Raw genomic sequence first — 18,769 nt, 5'->3', positions numbered from 1 at the left:
TTAAATCTCTGAAGGCTTGGTGTTTCTTTCTTTGTAAATGCAAAAGGGCTGCACTCGTTGCCTTCATTTATTTGAGGAAATGGAAGTTAGGAGTGTAATTCCCTTGTGCTGCTAAAGACCTCAAAAGACATGATATCAGTAGACTTTCCTAACAGCTGAATGGTATTACACTTTCCTCCATGGCTTGTAGAACGGTCTAGGGAAGGTTGAAAACCAACTTGTAATGGCATGCTGCCTTATGACTTTGGCTAGTTAATATTCTCTTCATAGAGTAAACTTTCTAGGGGAAAAAAGTAATGCCTTTACTCTCCTTGCAGATAAACAAAACAGGAGCAAGAATCTTGGAACATTTGTTTCTTCGCCTAAAAAGGTTGGAGAAAATATTCAACTTATCTATTCAAATGGAGACAGCTGTGGTGTTAACAAAAAAATCAAAACTGTCATCACTCTTGTGTGCAGACCAGGTAAGAATATCCACACCTTTTTCCTTAATCCATTTTAAAAAATGGAGATCATTTAATATTCCCAGACATGAGTGCTAAGTCTTAGTATATGCCTTTTGTCTTTTTTCTTGTACGCAAAAGCTGAAGGACTGTTGTTTGCTAGGGTGAGAGCAATATAACTGCAGATACTTATCTCTGTTCATGTTTTATACAAGTATTCTTCGAATATTCAAGACCATTGAGTAATCTGTTGAACTGAGATTTTTTTCAAACAAGGTGAAGGTAAGTTTAAGTGACTAAAGCCTTGAGAATACCTGGAAGCTCTAGAAAGCACTTTCTATCTCTAGATTGTCTTGATAGAAAAGACTGGTCCTGAACCATGTTCATTTACTTTAACCTTTTTCAATAAATTTTCTCTGAACTGCTTGCATTTTACAGTAAGCAGGAACACTTGCAGAAGCTGTTAATTTTCATCTCCCTATAATAGTCTACTAGTATAACTTCTTCCAGGGAAATAGAAGTTTTGGATTCTTGCACTTGAGCATGAGGAAGCTAAACCCTCTGCATGTTGGCTGTTCAGATCAGGTCATGTACTAGTTCTGATAAAGCTGTTGCTTTATAGCCAAGCTCCAGGCTTGCATATCAAAAAAAAAAAAACCAACATTTTTGGAGTGAGAGAGAATACTTGGGAACAGACTAAGCAGTACATCTTCACCTCTTGGCTAAACTTGGGGAGAAGGATGCAAAGAACTAGTGTAAGGAATTGTTGATTGTGGTCCTTATTTTCAGAGAAGAGGTACTTCATTACTTCTGGTCTGCTGTTGGGGAGGAGTCGGTGTTCGTAGGCCTAGATTAATAGTTTTGGCCGCCTGACTGTACTGCGTGTTGTTTAACGCATTGCTCTTTCAATACCAGGTGATCTAGAAAGTGCTCCAATCTTGATGTCTGAGGGCGTATGTTCGTATGCTTTTGACTGGTATACTGCTGCTGCATGTGTCCTGTCTAAAACTGAAGGAGATAACTGTCAAGTCTCTGATGCTCAGGCAGGTATGTATTTATGTTGGCCAAACTGAAGGGCCTTCAAGGATAGGACTTGTGCCATGGCATTGAGCATTAAGTACTCTTTCTATGCAAAACCAAAGTGAACTTGTTGCAAGTTGAAGCACCTAAAACACTGGAGCACAGAGTTTTAAAGTATATGCACATGTTAAAATGAGAGCAGTGTGAGCTTAATGCTCTTCCTGGTGTATATGTGTGGGGGGGAAATAGGTGTAACTTGTACTTGACTGTAGTGAATTCTTCTATAGGAAAGCATATGCTTCCAATACGTCTGAATTTCCATGTTTCTGGAATGATTATGTGGAAGGGGAGACATGTTTAGGGGAACATGTCTGTATAACAACTAGCTGTGTGGCCAGTAGAATCAAGATCTGAGAGATGGTGGGAAAAACTGGGACTGAAACTTATGCTGAATGAAATTTTATTCCTTCTCTGTTAGGCTTCTCCTTTGATTTATCACCACTGGCCAAGAAAAACGGGTACTACATAGTTAATACTTCAGAATATTTGTTCTACATAAACATCTGTGGCAGCGTGCCAGTTGAATTGTGTCACACACAATCAGCAGCATGCCAAGTAACACAAAAGTAAGTTGCTGGTTCTGTTGCTTGTAATAAATCTACTGTTGTGTGATGTTATCTAACTGACCAATTTGCATGTAAAGTAATTACTACCTGCAGTAGATTCAGGTAACTTACATGTAAAATAAGTGTCAGCATAGTAATTATGCTGTCAATTGTTTCAAGCAAAGTGTATGTGATCTTGCTTGCAATTAGCTTTTGAGATTGTGTCCATTGCTCCACCTTCAGACATATAGTTTGATTTTTTTTTTTGGGTGGTCATGTGTGCAGCCAGTTGGACTTGATGATCCTTGTGGGTCCTTTCCAACTCAGGAATTTTTTTCTGAGAGTGTTCCCAGAGGGGTTTTAAGCTGTGTATTAACTGCTTCAGCTGTATTAAGCCAACCTGCACCTTGGATTCAAATCAGCTTGGTTTGAAGAGTGTTTGCTGTAAAGAAGCACTACTGCCTAGGTTAGCCAAGGTCCTAAGGCTGAGTAGTAGCTGCCTTATGTGAGGTAGAGCCCAGAACTTGGGTGTTGCAGCATGTTTGTATTGCTAAAAATGCAGGCACAGTCTCAATGTGCACAACTACTCTGTGAGCAGCATTGTTCCATCTTCTACCAGCCATGTCTAAGGTGTAGTATCTGTGCAACACTTCAGATTCCAGGTCAGCCTAGTGCACTCACATGCAATTGCACTTGACTTTGCTTGATCTTGAAGTATTCTCCAGCTAAGGAGAGTTGGCTGCACTTACTTGGGGGAAGGTGGTTAGGCTAGGTCTGAAAGAGCTAGTCTGACATTAAGTCAGAGTAAAGAAACCCTCCTAGACCAAAGCTGATCCTGAGCTAAGAGCATACAAAGTTTTCTTAAGTGAGAAGATTTGCTGTTGTGCAGTCCGAGATCTTTGCTGTCCTCACGTAGTTGCATGAAACCAGCATGAGCTTGCCATTAGGGTGTCTGCAGTTTGAAGCCCATTCTGAAGCCTGTGGGAGCTTGACTTTTCTGTCACTGTTCTAGAGAATGGAGTATTGGTACTTTAGGTACCTAAGTAAGGTATAACTTCTTTTCCTTCCCAAAGAAGGACACCTGTTCATGGTTTGTTTTTGGCAGTGCTTTTCATCCTAGTTTTTGACTTTGTATAGTCAATCTTGCTGAATCCTTTTGTCTTACTACAGAGTATTCTATGAACATACCTGTGTGCCTACTGTTTGGTAGACTTTTCTTTAAGATGACTACATCTGAATTCTGCACAACCTCAGAGCCTGTTTTATTTTCTAGTAAGAACCAGTTTTGGAGTCTTGGACTGCCTAATTCCAAACTTTCATATTATGATGGTCTGATCCAGTTGACTTACAAAAATGGTACAGCATATAATGATGAGAAGAAAACACAGAGATCTACTCTCATAACTTTCTTGTGTGACCGTCAAGCTGGAGTAGGTCAGCCTGAATATCAGGTAAGAAGTTCGATATGAAGAAGGGAACTCTCTACATCTGTAAATCATGAAAATAATCACTTCTAGGCTGGTACAGCAGAGATTCATGGATGGAAATAACCATATCTATAAAGCAGACTGCTCAACAAAGCAGGTATTTTTCTTGGTGTACCAGCCTGTACTCGTCTTGCCTACTGAACAGTAAACTGTTGATCTGCATCAGGGTTCTCACTTCACTATACTCTAGTTTCTGGAACGTATAATTACCAGTGCTTTTGATCCTCTTGTATTTCAAATTGGAAAAAAAAGCCATATTTCTCGGCCAGAGATGTCAAGTGCTAGGACTGTGCCCTGTAACACAGTAAACAGCAGTTACGTTGCTATGGTTGTTTTTTTGCAAGTGTTTTTGGTGTTACAGCAGGGAAATAATGGCAAGATCAATGTGAAGATGGACCTGTGCTAATCAGTCTGAGAAAGTGCATCCCAAAACTCAGGGGAATAAACTGAACATATAAAGGAGTCACGTTGCTTCACATAGTAGTCTGTATGAAAGCCTCCCTTGACCTATTCTGCTGTTCTTTTTAGGTAGAAGATAAATATACCTACAACTTCAGGTGGTACACTGAATATGCCTGTCCTGAACTGCCCTTGGAATGTATTGTGACTGATCCCAACACCATGGACCAATATGACTTGTCAAGGTGAAGTAACAGTCTTTGTGTGAACTTGGCTATTCTAGTTTAGCGTTCTAGCTGATTGTTTAACACTGGATGACACTGGTTTCGTGCATAAAAAGCACTGGAAAAGTGATCTCTTCTGACAGTCTTAACTGCAAGTATCTTGAAATGGAGATAATCTGGTATATTGACTTACCTCCTAAGATACAAGTTGACTTCTTGGGTTGGCTTTGCCTAACTTACTTTAACTGTTTTCTACCTTCCTAGGAGTAATTTTTTGCGACACTTAAAAATGAGGGGAAAAAGTTACATGAAATGCCAACTGAAATGCCTTGCAGTTTCTTTCTTGAAACTAACAAAGCTAAAGGGAATCTGTGAATAACATGTATTCTTAGCATAGAACTTTTTCCTCCCACTCAGTTTAGCAAAGTCTGAGAAGAGAGGTGGAAACTGGTATGCTATGGATAATTCAAGACCAAGTGAGCGCAAAAAGTACTACATAAATGTCTGTCGACCACTGCTTGCTGTTCCAGGATGTGACCGACGAGCATCTGTGTGTCAGGTGGAATATCAACATGATCGTGTGAGTAGTGTTTTTGTCCTAACTCAGAGCTGATTTGCCCAAGTGATTGAGTTAAAAGGGAATACAAGATGAGCATGTGAGTTTTGGCTCCTTTGTGCAGCATACAATGGTATCCTGTGCATCCTTAGCGTCGGCATAGTCATTGCAGTATGGCAAACCTCTACCAGCCTCTTGAAACACTGAAGCTTTAATTTTTACAAGGTTCCTACTCTCAACTTCTGCTAGTGTTTTTTAAACTTCGCTAAGCATGACAGATAAGTAAGCTCTAAGAATGGCTGGAGCCTTTTACATACTGTTTTAAAGAGCTGCACAAATTAAATTGTACTTATTGCACATGAGGTGTAGGCCTCCCTAAACTCCTGAGCTGTGTAGCTGGTGAGATGGGGATGATTTCTGAGGCACTCTAGGCACCTTATTATAAAGTAAAACTTTGTGGTGCTTAAATGTGGATCTTAAATATGGAATGGGGGAGGAATGTAGAGGGATCTCTAGCCTTCTCAGTTGCATTCAAAACTCAAGGTATTCTTCTGTACACAAGGTTACTGTGGTAGGTACCATTTTCTTGGGCATTTCTGTAACAATGCACTTGAGTCCAAAATTACTGATGGTTTTCTTTATTTCTAGGATTCTTACTATGAAGCCACCTCTATTAGCAATCTTGGTGTTGCCAGCAAAGAATTAGTAGTTGAAAGACCTCGTCACATTCTTCTAACCTATTCAAATGGCTCTGTGTGCATCAATGCTGATGGAAAGATGACAACTTACACCACCACCATCCACTTTGTCTGTTCCAGGGGCACTCTAGTAAGGACAAATGATCATTCAGCTGTTACATCATAGGAGGCTTTCCATCAAGGGTTTCATGATAACAGAGACTTCTTGGGGACTTAACGTTTTTACATCTATTTTAAATTAGATGCCAGAGAAATGTGTATCTGAGATTGAGTACTTTATCATAAGTAAGAAATAGTTAACACCTAATAACCCTGGTGGAAACTGATGCATCAGGCTAGTTTAATTAGCATGAGAGTGTGTGAGGAGTCAACTGGAGTTACACGTGCAGACATAGCAGATCCTCTTAAGAGGAAGAACATTGTAAAGTGCATCTTCAGGCTGACGTTGTGCATCTCTGTAGCTTGATTCTAGATGAGTTCTTAATTCTATAAAACTTTTGCTGAAGTTTAGACTGGCGGGGAACCACTGAAGCTTGCCTAGACTTTTTCATGCTGGCTTGTGAATCTGCAAGTGTTATTCCCCTCCCTTGCTCTTCTCCCCAAGAGATACGGTAAAAATCTGGGACATGGTGCAGTTATGAACTGCTTTGTTTTTGCCTGAAAGCACTGAAATGAATTCTGAGTAGTTATTATTCCAGTTGCCTCAGCTGACGGTGTTTTGTGGTACTTGATTTTTTTTAACGTGCTGTACCTTATACCCCAAACTCTCCAAAACAGACTGAAGAAAGGTGTGATTATATGTGTCTGGGTTCAGTTTTGAACTGCATTTGAGTATTTGTATATCAGATTCAGTTCTCCTGACTTTCAAAATAAAAAGGAGTGAGGAAATTGGGTTGGGAATTGTGTGCTTTTGTAATGAAATCTTTTAGAACATAGCAATTTTAAAGCAGAATCTCAAACATGGAAGGTGTTGGCTGTTACATTTTCCTTGATTCTGGTCTTCTCTCTGCAATCTGTTTCCAGAGTAGCAGCCCACGGTTCATATCTATTCAGGAATGTGTGGTCACGTTCTTATGGGAAACTGAAGCTGCTTGTCCAATTAAGGAAACAAAAGATGATTCTCAGGTGAGAAAGGGTGAGACAAATGCGTTTATGGTCTTCACATGCTATTTTTCTAGTGTTCCTGGTTTCTGCATTTTAATGAATCTTAAAGAAAACTAGAGTGAAGTATGAAGTTGATCACAATGGAGTTTAGTGCTTACTGCTTTCTTCTTGATGTGTCTGTCTTGATGTGTTCATGAAATATGTAACTTTTGGCCAAAGTGGTACAGTGTGCACTCAAGGAAGAATGGCTTGCTATGGTATTGGATGTTTCATTCCCTTATGAGGTTGCTAGTAAAGTTGAATGTATATGAAAGGACTTCTGTTGTCCTTGTTTGTGTACAGATCATCAAATGAGGTTCACTTTACACTGGGCTACTCAGTTGCTTCTCATTTACAGGTCTTGAAGTGATCACATTAGAGTAGAAGTATCCTTCAATTAAAATTTCTTTGCTCTTAGCTAACCTGATAGTATCTGTTAAACTACACTTTGATATCTTGATATGCGATTGATGTCAATGGACAACTGTGCAAAAGAATTGAAGTGTTGCTACTGCCGGAGCTGTACTCTGGTTGTCCAAATTAAGTTCCTGCTTCCTAGACAGGATAGATAGATATGCAAATCACTACTCTGACTCTTTAAGCAAACTAGAAGTAGAACATAAACACCAGAAATGCTGAGTGAGAAAATAATGCTGTTGTAACCTTTCTCTTGTAGACCTGCTCTGTGCGAGATCCAAACAGTGGCTTTTTGTTCAATCTGCAGCCATTAGCTTCAGGAAAAGGCTATATGGCAACAGGAATTGGGAAGACCTTCTTGGTAAGGATTCTGACTGTACAATCTGTTGCTTATGGATTCTGCTGTTGTATTTCTTCTGGTCAAGCTTAGTGAAATGGAGCTCTTGTACAGTTTTTATGAAATTTGAGTTGACAAAAAAGTATTGTACTTGAGAAAAGAATAGAAGGTAACTTGCTTCATCATTTCAAATGGTCTTAAAAACATCGACATTGTTTTATAGCAAAGCCAAACAGTAGTCTCACTGTAGTGGCACCACTAGGCTATGCAGGGCTGATTATGGACTCTGTTGTATAATACTAGTTTATCTACTAGTGTTAAAAATGGACAGTGTAAGCCTAAAAATGGATTTAATCTATCCATATCAGTGCTCTTAATTTGGCTTGCATATCTTGTTAGTTCTAGGCTATCTACAGATAGTACCATAGGGTTTTTTGGTCGTTAATCCACATCCTGTACTTCCAGTGGGGAGAACTTGTGGACCCTGTAAACTGAAGAGTGAAGATGCTGTTCCTGTGTAATTGGTTGTCTTGCAGTCTGGAAATGAAAGGCATCTTGTGATGTTTGAAATCAGGCTTTAACAAATGAAACTTACTGATATATAAATAAGTCAATAAGTCTAATTTTGTGATACGGTTAACACTGTACACTCATGTTTTTAAAACTTCTAGCTAAACATTTGTGGGCCCATGCCAGATTGTGGTGAAATCAATGGAAAACAAGCTGCTGGATGTGAAGCAGAAAATCTGACATCAGTGAGGATGGTGGAATTGGACAAAACTCTGTATCTGTCTGGTGAGGGAGTTCTAACTCTTACCTACAGAGGTCCTCTTCAGGTGCAATCAGGTGAGTTCAGGAAGTTGTGACATTGTATTAATGTTCTGTGAATGGTCTTCATTCCCTGCTTTGTTCATGTAGTAAAACCACCTGGGTTTGATGTTAATCACTTAAACAGGCTAGTTCATATTAAAACCTTAAGAAATCAAATAAAACTTTATCATTTGCATGATTTGATTTCTTCCTAATGGCTCAGTTTTGTGTGTTGGTTGTCTGTACAATGTGCTGTGGTGATCTCATTTTTCTCATTTTCATAGCCATGATAGTTTTTCATTGTATAATGTGTACCAAAACAAGTGATTGAGCCATTGTGTATTTCACTGTTAGAGCTTCTACCTTTTCGGTTACTGTAGGATACAATGATGACAAATACTCCCCTCCACTTAATTCTAATCATGGGCTGTGGAAAGGAAAACTAAACAACTTAACTTGTGCTACTTAAAAAGTATCAGTACTTGTTTTCCAGTTATTACACAACCTAAATAAAATCCTACCTTTTGTGTGATGCAGTTTAGAGGTTGCTGGTGTAACTGATTGAATGTCTTGTTTTTTTGTTTCTTCACATATGTCAGACATGGGGAGCACAGCTGAGTGAATATAATTCTGCTCTTTGAACTGTGTTAATGCTATCTGGTCTCCCATTTGGAAAGTTGCTTGAGACTGCTAGGTGCACTTTAGCGCAGGTCTCTAAAGAAGGCTTATTTTTATTGTTCAAAAAGCATATAAACAGAATGTAGTGTTTGCCTAAACAGAATAAGTGGTTAGAAAATGTTAAAGTCGAGTGTTAGCTTGAACTTCAACTTAAATATTCTTGAGTGAACCAGCAGGAGATAACTATTTGTTTTACAGGGACATCAGACACTTTCACGGTGACTTTCATTTGTAATGATTCATATCCTGGAGAGCTTAAGTTTGTGCGTGAAGAGATAAACAGTGTACTGAACATCCATGATACTTTTTTTGAGTTTCACACAGCTCTGGCCTGTGCTCCTGCTCCTGTAGATTGTCAGGTTACAGGTAAGTACCTGGGATTCAGGTGGGCTTTGTCCGACAACTCTTGGAAGGATTAACTGAACACCACAAGCTCCTATGGAGTAGGGCTTTGAGATAACTTAAGGATGCCTGGTCTGAAGAAGTTTGTGAGGCCTGAGGTCTTCAGAAATGTTGTAGAGAGGGAGAGGAAATGGATTGTTTAAAGCAGGTTTAACTTACAAAAACAGGTGAGAAGCTAATATGGAAAGTAAGTGCCACTTCAGTCTAACTCTGAAGAAAGCGGGTTAAATTTGTATTGCCTGTAGAAAAATGAACCTGTGAATAGTTGCTTGTGGTAGCTAAACTGATTATCAAAAGAATTGGGTTTTAATCTAGTGTATCTCTACCTCTGTGAACAGTAATTGTCTTGTCTCAATGATTCTTATGTGATTCTGAAAAATACCTTGAATTATGTGTATTCATCAGTGAAACATATCATTTGAAACCTGGTACTATACTGCAACTGTCTAGCAGGTCTTTCAGTTTACTGTATGTACCACATCTCTTCCAGATGCTGCTGGTAATGAATATGACTTAAGTGACTTGAGCAAAGAGAGTGAACCGTGGGTTGCTATAGATACTTCCAAGAACGCAAAGAAGCGAACATTTTTCTTGAATGTTTGCAAACCTTTGCCCTCTGTGCCTGGATGCCCTGGTAAGCCAAATAGCAAGCATTTCTTAACTTCTGATTTCTGGTGCCAGACCTTGCATGCAGAATGACAACCCTTGTTATTTTAATACCATTTCTTCAATCCTGCCTGTTCAGTTGCTGAACTTGACATACCTCACCCAGGTCTACACAGGGGTATAATCATAGAATCATTAAGGTTGGAAAAGACCTCCAAGATCATCTAGTCCAGCAGTACCCCTACCACCAATGTCACCCACTAAACCATGTCCCTAAGCACCAGGTCCAACCTTTCCTTGAACACCCCCAAGGGATGGTGATTCCACCACCTCCCTGGACAGCCTGTTCCAATGTCTAAGATAATAAAGTACTGCAGATATTCTCAAACTGAGAGCACTCTTAATGCTTAATCAGGACTATTGCATTGAGATGTGTGGAAAAGCAGTTGGGGAAAACTGTTGAGGGGCAGTATTTACAAGTATCTGAACTTTTTTTAAAAGGCAAATTAAATGTTGATGCTTCTTAACTGAATAAAGTCTGAATGAGAAGCTTATGCCATGCATGTCTTACTGCCTTTCTAACCAGTTTGACTTAAACTTGTTGCTCTAGCCTTCTGAGTCTATATGGGCAGATTAATACAGTTTTAAAGATTTCAGTGAATGTAGACAGTGACTTGTTCTCTTCCTCAGAGCCTCTAGGCACACAGTGTCTCCACGTTTATGAAAATGCGTCTACTGTGTTGTGCTTCAGGAGTTTGAACCGTGTTGAATGCTCAAATCTCTCTTAAAACTATTTCATTATGTTGTCTTACAATAAAGGTAACTCATTGACAAAGCTTTGAACTAAAATACATTTTTCTGCTGGTTTCCTGTAGGTGGAGCCATAGGATCCTGTGTGAAATATGCTGATAAAAGCAAGAACCTTGGAGTCATTCAGATAAATCCACAGGCTGCTACTGACGGGTCACTAAGCATTATCTACTTGAATGGTGATACTTGCAAAGATAAGCAACGCTATTCTACACGTATAATCTTTCAGTGCGATCAGACAATGGTAAATTTCTATGCTAAGAGCTATTAATACAGATTTAAGAGCTTCGACTTACAACATAAACAGTTTCCCTTCTTTTGGAATAGACTGATTTGTTTAGAACAGTATCTTGTATACAGGCATTTTACTTGTCTTTCCTTTCAACTGCTTTCTTGAGCCCTTTGAACACAACGGTGGACGGTATTGCAGACAGCTTTGTTCAAAATGGGTACAGAAATTTGCTAAGAGACCTTAAGACTGTGCAACCCCATTAAAAAGGGATTCTTTGTGTATGTTTTGGGACTTGCAATGTAGTTTCCAGTAAGTCTCCTTCACATGGCTTTTTTTTTTCCTGTAGGGTTCACCAGTGTTTGAGCAAGAAAATGACTGTGAGTTTGTATTTGTTTGGAGAACTTTGGCAGCCTGCCCTGTTCACAAAGCAGAAGGTAAGTGTAGTTAAGCTTTCAAGTATCAAACAAATCTGTACAAGAAATGAAAACCTAGTGGAGCTACATTTGTTTCTTGCCCTACAAGTCTGTCAGTAAAAGATGCTGGCTTGTAGAGGGAAATCTATTCAGAGAGTTAGTCCAACAAAGATTCCCAATCTAACAGGAAAAGTACAAATTAGGATAAGAGTCAAATGCACTTTTCTATCTTGGAAAAGAAGGTACAGTAATAATACTTTCTGGTCAAATCATAGTGCTACCTTGTTAAACCAAAATCACAATGAAACTTGTTAGTCCTGCAAATATTGGTAAGTGTTAGATTTCATGAAAATGTGATTGATCCTGTGCCTGTCAAATATTTCCTTGTCCTCCACTGAAAACTAGAAATTGTATTATGAACTTGACTCTTACTAGTCAATGGTGGAGACACCAGAGGGGAGAGTGTCAGTTTACAGTTGACTTCAGGACATGCAAGAAGGAATTGCAGGTTCTAGTTCTGATATTCAGTTGGTCGGAAGCTGAGTGTGCAGGTTATCTTCTTTGCTCTTAAGAGCTTTGTTTTGCAGCTTGTAGATAAGACCTTGTGAATGTAGATAATACCTTCTGAAATATCAGACTTCCTGCAAAGTATCTGTTGCATCTGTACTCAATCTATTTGAAACTGTCAGTCATCTCCTGTGGTACAAGAAGAATGCTTATCAAGCTGCTGCTCTGTGGCACACAAGTACAGTGCAGGATGCGGTTGACGAGAGTTGTGGTTTTGAAGAGAGAACTGATATCTTGTCATTCATCTTGGTATCAACTTGTTAGGGGATTGAGGAAAGCATAGTCATGTGGTATGATCTGATTTTTTTTAAATCTTCAAAGTATTGAGCCAAGTGTCACTTCAAAACTGAGGGCTTAATCAGCAGTAATGTTACAGGTGCTTTTCAGCTGATTAAACCTATGAAACTAGACATTTCTCAAACCTTTTCTCCATAGACTCTGTATGGCTTTAAGCTGTAGCTAACAATTCCTATATCAGTTATAACCTAACTCTGCAGACTTGATAACTGTTAAAGGAAGATGCAAGACTGACATCTAGGACAGCTTTTGCTTCAACCTTGTGACCTCACTGTTCTTTCCAGATAATTGAGCAAGTGCTGGACTCAGTATCTCTGGTTCTGTCCTTAACCTTCAGCCTTGCTGAAGGAAGAGCCTGTGAGGCCAGCTTGAGGTGGTTTTTGAAGTACATTGTAGCTCTTACATCTTTGTTAGTTTTTTTAAAAATTGTACTTGTGCATTAGTTTTATCATTCTAGGTCTTAGTAACTTCTCAAGACAACCTGATTAACTGGATTTAAATGGTTCTTTAGTGTCATTCCACTGAAGTGCCAGCTACTTAGTTTTTGTGACCTTAGTTGTGCCAGGAGGTCTTAGTTGTCTAAGTGTATTTGGTGTGGCTCACAGATATAAGATTGTATTTTCATTCTTAACTTTCCTTTAAAGGAGAGAATTGCCAGGTTAAAGATCCGAGGTATGGTCATGTTTATAATTTGAAGCCACTTTCCAATAAAGACATAAAAGTGAGTACAGAGGAGTATGACTACTACTTCAGAGTTTGTGGAGAAATAACAGAACACTGCAAGCCAGAGGCTCAGGGCGTGTCATCGTGTCAAGTAAAGAAGATGGACAGTACTTTCAGAAAAGTAGCAGGTATGGCACTTGATCAGAAGGAACTTAAAGTGGGAAGAGTAGCGAGAGCTATTAATTTATCCAATAGTAGTTTTTGTTACACCCTGGTTAATCTCATGTTTTATGAGATAAAGTACCCTACCAGTTGTACTTCATGTGCAAATAAAATGTTATGCATATAGTTATCTTGCCACACAATTGGGAATGAGCTCAACACTACTACACTGAAACAGTATTCGCTAAATAACTAAGTCGTGTTTTAGAGGAAGGTCTAGGTCTTTCTATCAATGCTTATTTTATTGTGCCTGTTATTGCTGTGTAACCTTGTTGCCACATGCATGACTGCAGTTTCGTGTATTTACTGGATTAACTGTTTAATTTTCTCAACTCTTTGTTTTTAGGCTTGCATACAGAGAAACTGACTTTCAAAAATGGTTTAATAATGATTAATTACACTAGTGGAGAAAAATGTCATAAAATATATGAACGATCAACTGCCATATTATTCTATTGTGACAAGACTACATCAGAGGTTAGTTGCAAAATACAATTGCTGTGTATATACTATCTTCCAGAGTTTGTCATCTTAATGTGTGGCAGGGTAAGGTGAAGAACATGAATTAGCTTCCTTCAGGGACTGCTTAAATCACTTAGAGGTTAAAATCACTTATAGGTTAGGTAGGAGATACAAAGCTCCCATGAGGTTTAAAAACAAACTGATTTATGAAAGGTACTTCCCTTGTGCCCCAGGAAAATTAGAGCATGCTGTTCATTTAAGAGATGCCTGCTACTAGCAAAGCCCTTGGAGAGACTGGGAAACTTGCACAGAAATAAGAGCAGTCCCTTAGTGACAAATAAAAGCTAGGCGAATGAAATTGTAGAAAATCACGTAGTATATGGCCAGACCAAAATAAGTGGGTTACTTGCAATTTTTAATAGTCCTCACTGTTCTTGTGCTTACCTTCCTGTTCATAAAGAATGGTGCCTGGGTTTACCTTTGGCTCTTCTCCTTCCCCGTGTCACAGAGGAGGGCAGTAGCTCCTAATAGTTGCTCTTTAATCAGAAGTGTGCATGTGGATGAACTTGGGTTTGGGAGAAGCCGTGCTTTGAGCTTTTCAGGCCATACTGTTCAGATCAGAGGCACAGTATGTCTCTAAGATGCTATGCAAATACAAGTTGCTGGGCCTTCTTGAAGAAAGACTGAGACCTTTTGGTAGTTTCTATATTTAAATTGGAGAAAGTACATTCCATTTTTTTCTTTCAGCCTGTATTTTTGAAGGAAACTCCAGATTGCACCTACATGTTTGAATGGCATACACAGTATGCCTGCCCACCTGTTAAATCCACTGAGTGTTCCTACAAGTAAGTTGTTTCCACAAATGTAAGATGGGGCTGTATGATGGCAGAAATGAGTACAGCCTTACTGCAGCTCTGCAATACTGCCTCTTTAGTTAATGTAATAATACTTAGTAAGTGTGGTCAAATATGGACAATTGCCCATGAGTTTTAACGTGTGCTGTCAGGATAAGTTTCTCTCCTAAGATGAAACAACCTGTTGCAACCCTCCATTTGTGCTTGCCATGCATTAAACTTGTGTGCTTCAATGAAGTCAGAATTACTCTTGCATTGGCTGTAGGCTGTGTACACAGCCAGTTGCTGTGGATTAGCTGATGCAGTGATTTCTCTGTACTGAAATTGAAGTTTCTGGGGACCAATGAGTCTGGTGCAGAGTTCTTTTCTAGCAAGATACTCTGGTAGAGTTATTAAGATGAAGCTTATTGTAAATTACAATTTTGAAGTTACTGGAATTACCTTTTTAGTACTACTTAATTCAACTACTTAATTTAAATTCTTTATCTTATAGGGATGATGAAGGAAACTTCTACGACTTTTCATCTCTGACACGGCATAGAGACAATTGGGAGGCAATTGCTTTATCTGCTTCTACACAGAAATACTATATTAACGTCTGCAAGTCCTTAGTACCATACGGTGCTGCACGTAAGAGCTAAATAAAAATATATTCTAGCTACAGATAGAGGAGGCAAACGGTAGGACAGTACTGCTGGATATTCAGAGTAAAAAATCATAAAAGCAGATTGTGGAGACAGTGGTATCACTTTGGCATGAGAGGGAAGGCTAGTTTTTGGGCCTTATTTCCATGTGTTTGGTATATGAGATCTGCTTGCAGCTCATATCTTGATCTTTTCAGCACTCCAGCTCTTCTGTTCTTACACAAAGTCTTCCATAGCTCCTGGAGATTAAAATAATCTGGAGTAGGATGTTGATGTGTTTTCTGTGGCATCTTCTGAGCCTGGTTCCACACGGTGGAGTGGAAGACCAGGCATCAAGCTCTAGCCTTTCACTATGAGTAGTAGTCTGCTTCCCCAGTGGTAGCTGCCACTGCATTCCTGTGTGAAGTTGAGGTGGTTGCTGCTGCTTGTGACTGGGGAGAAGGTGGGTGGTTATGAGTATGATTGGGCATTCGTTTGGAGGTAGATCAGCCATGACATAACTGAAAATGGAGTTTTATTCCAGGCAAGCCAGCCTTAGCAACTTTTGGAGTAATAATACAGTATATTAATCTGTACAGGTTCCTGTCCTTCTGATGCTGCTGCCTCCATTGTGGAGGATGCAAAATGTATAAGCCTTGGAGAAGTGGCTGATGGACCACGGTGGGAAAATGGCATTTCTGTTCTGAAATACATTAATGGGGATCAGTGCCCAGATAAAATTCGCAAGAAAACAACAATATTGCGCCTCAAATGTGATGAAAGCAGAATAGTAAGTGGGCTTCTCCTGGCAGGGCTTTGCATTTTTATGAGTTCGGACCACCGCATCTGTGTGAAGGATGGTGGGACAGTTCTTAACTATTCCCTGGTCTTGTGCAGCTGGTTGGGAGGCAGCCCTATGAGCCTTATGAGTAGACTATGAAGTAGTACTTGACCTTTAGATGATGAGCAGTTCTTAAGAGATCATCTTGTATAGTCTAACAGTTTTTATCATCTGTAATACCTTCAAGTTGTCTGTCTGTCTGTATGTTGAAGGTGAGCATATTGTGGGGTAGGAAACATAGGGCAGTGCCAGTTGGTCAGTGCTTGGTTGCACTTCCGTGTGCCTAGCCATTAAATATGCACTTGAGGCATTTCACCATAATGTCTTGGATTTTCTATTGCGTGACTAGACTGCATTTAGCTCTACTCTCATCAGTTTTATTGCTACAGATAATGATTTTTGGACTGTCCTGTGTATATGAGATAGCTACGGTTCAATACTGTAGCCTTGGGTTTATTCACTGCTCCAGAATGGGTTAATTCTTAGAACTGTTATTTGACATGAAGCTCAGCTAGAGGCTTCAGGAATAAGCCTGTGGCATGAAATCTTACAATATCACTTGAATTACAAGTTAACTGCTAGTGTTTTGTGTTTAGGAGTCAAAACCAGAACTTATAATGGCCATTGAAGATTGTGAATATAGCTTCTTATGGTTCACTGCTGCTGCGTGTCCTCTTAAAAGCAACGTGCAAAATGACTGCCGGGTAACAAATCCTGCAACAGGTAAGGAGAAAGCCCCAAAACTTTGTAGGTGGAAAAGACTTCTGGAAGCAGCATTACTGTTTGTTCTCAAGGGATTTATTAGAAAAGGGTAGTGACTAACAAGCTTATTGGTGGTGGGTAGAAATATCTTTTACTACAATGTCCTTCGGAAAAGGTCTGTAGAAAGTTTGCTATATATATGTTCTGGAACTAGTTTTGCCTCCAATTTTTGATAGGAATTCTAACTGTCTTCTAACCTAGCGGGCAAGTAGGTGCTAGTTGACCTTCCAACTAAAGGAAGTTGCTGAAAGCTTTTAATACAAAGAAACGTGACTTTGAATCTGCAAAAAGATTAAACTACACCCTGTTCTACCTACAGGTCACCTCTTTGATTTGACATCACTGAAGCGAGAGTCTGGTTATATAATCAGTGATTCACACAACAGAAGAATTGAGTTGAATGTTTGTGCTGAAGCTAAAAGTTCATGTGCTAATGGAGCTGGTAAGCATTTCATCCCTATTGTTATTGTATTTGCTGACTATGGTGTACCTGAAAAAAAAAACCAAACAAAATACTTATGCTCAGGTTTGTGGTAAATTGCAAGTGGCAAGTTTTACTGAAAAAACGGAAGGACTGAAGAGAACAATTGTATCTGAATTGCTTAGGAAGAGATGCAAAAACTGTCCTAAGAAATAAAATGATGTGGTTCTATTAAATTCCCTTTTTAACCTTAAATGGGTTTACTTACAGTCTGTGCCCTTATGTCTGTAAGGATGGGTATTGTTTTGGTGATGAGGGCAAGACTGTAGATGCTGATGCTAAATCTCTTGACTGTTGTGAAAAGAAAGGATATTAGCTTTCAGCTGGAATGAATTGAGAGCACTAACTGCTGTGTGGTGATTACTGTGTTGATGTAATGCATCTCCATTCAGCCTTGTGTCTATGCTTCAAAATCTTGCCAGACCCCTTTCTAGCTTTCTGGTTTTTGGGTGCTTCTGAAATATCATTAGCAGCTAACTTGTATTTTAGGATTCTTACAGGTAGGCACCTTAATGAAATTATGTATAGGCAAGGTGATATTTTTGTGTGAATATCTTGGATTTTCAGAGAAGTAATCAAAAGCTGGGCTCAAATGTATATAGTTATACTACATTCTACTGGTTAATAAGTTATTAAAGAGAGTATTTGGTTTGTTTCAGTGCAGCTCAGTTTAATGGTAACTCCAGATAGTGTGAAAAAGCCTTTCCTATGGAAATTAGAATAGGGCTAGAATCTTAAGTTTCCTGCTGTTCAGTAATGTAGATGTGTAGTGCAGTTTTGAAAGGCAGTTACATCAGACTTCATCTGCTTTGTTCACTTTTTTTACTGTAGCTGTCTGCGTCACTGGTGGTCCAAAACCAATTAATGCTGGAAAATTAAGTAAAACTTTAACTTATGAAGATCAAGTGTTGAAGCTTGTTTATGAAGATGGAGATCCTTGCCCTGCAGACCCTGAACTGAAACATAAAAGCTATTTTAGCTTTGTGTGCAAGTCTGATGCTGGAGATGACAGCCAGCCTGTTTTTCTGTCTTTTGATGAGCAGACGTGCACTAGTTACTTCTCTTGGCATACGTCCTTGGCTTGTGAGGAAGAGGTAAGAATTACTTCCATGGAAAACACTTCTGTAGGACTAAAGTTCTGGGGGGGGGTTATGCATAATAATAGTGTATGCTTTAAATCCCTTGAGAGAAAGGTCTCTTCCTCTAGTACAGAAATGAAGTTCATATTGAAACTCTGAAAGACTTTTTTATTGGTATGTTCAGCAGGGATGAACAGTAGTTGGCAAACTTGTGAACATGGTGAGTATGGTAAAACTTGAAATCTTTAGGTCAACCTCTCTGGAATATACTTAGGTGCTTTTCTGTACAGCTGAAAAAAGCCATAGGGAGCTTCTTGGGAAGTAATAGTTAAGATCCTCCAACAGAACAGGCCAATAAATCAGGCTGAGTTGAGGATGGATGACATTGCTGTGCCTGGGGTTGGTCTTTTTTCTGTGTGAGTGACTAAAGGCTAGGTGAGTCTGATCAATTCTGTTAAGTGCAGTGACAATTGTGAGAAACAGTTCTGAGAAACAAAGATTTTTCTCACGCTATCTGATAAACACTGAACAAAGGATCTGCCTTTGCTTTGTAACACAAGTTGTGATAACTTGATTTGGTCAACTCTGGATGAACTGGTGTTCCAGACAATACCTTGAGCTATTCTTACTGTAGCTAG

The 18,769-nt window shown here is 39.2% G+C and overlaps 1 protein-coding gene across 5 annotated transcripts in view; it reads left to right on the top strand.

Moving 5' to 3' along the window:
• Positions 1-18,769, top strand: part of IGF2R (insulin like growth factor 2 receptor) — a 56,102-nt gene that overhangs the window by 21,971 nt on the left and 15,362 nt on the right. For all 5 annotated transcript variants that reach the window (XM_048067886.2, XM_066994156.1, XM_048067884.2 and 2 more), the window contains 22 exons: positions 318-464; positions 1,359-1,490; positions 1,942-2,089; positions 3,342-3,519; positions 4,084-4,199; positions 4,596-4,758; positions 5,383-5,562; positions 6,456-6,557; positions 7,252-7,353; positions 8,001-8,175; positions 9,016-9,183; positions 9,710-9,853; positions 10,701-10,879; positions 11,214-11,301; positions 12,789-12,995; positions 13,376-13,506; positions 14,239-14,336; positions 14,839-14,975; positions 15,568-15,758; positions 16,406-16,532; positions 16,891-17,013; positions 17,884-18,146. In XM_048067886.2, coding sequence (XP_047923843.1) covers positions 318-464; positions 1,359-1,490; positions 1,942-2,089; positions 3,342-3,519; positions 4,084-4,199; positions 4,596-4,758; positions 5,383-5,562; positions 6,456-6,557; positions 7,252-7,353; positions 8,001-8,175; positions 9,016-9,183; positions 9,710-9,853; positions 10,701-10,879; positions 11,214-11,301; positions 12,789-12,995; positions 13,376-13,506; positions 14,239-14,336; positions 14,839-14,975; positions 15,568-15,758; positions 16,406-16,532; positions 16,891-17,013; positions 17,884-18,146 — 3,299 coding nt within the window. The remainder of the gene's footprint in view (positions 1-317; positions 465-1,358; positions 1,491-1,941; positions 2,090-3,341; positions 3,520-4,083; positions 4,200-4,595; positions 4,759-5,382; positions 5,563-6,455; positions 6,558-7,251; positions 7,354-8,000; positions 8,176-9,015; positions 9,184-9,709; positions 9,854-10,700; positions 10,880-11,213; positions 11,302-12,788; positions 12,996-13,375; positions 13,507-14,238; positions 14,337-14,838; positions 14,976-15,567; positions 15,759-16,405; positions 16,533-16,890; positions 17,014-17,883; positions 18,147-18,769) is intronic.

The sequence above is a fragment of the Anser cygnoides genome, chromosome 3, assembly GCF_040182565.1.
Source record: "Anser cygnoides isolate HZ-2024a breed goose chromosome 3, Taihu_goose_T2T_genome, whole genome shotgun sequence".
In the NCBI taxonomy this organism is placed as follows: domain Eukaryota; kingdom Metazoa; phylum Chordata; class Aves; order Anseriformes; family Anatidae; genus Anser; species Anser cygnoides.
The sequence above is the reverse complement of the archived record's forward strand: the minus strand, read 5'-3'. Positions and strand labels throughout refer to the sequence as shown.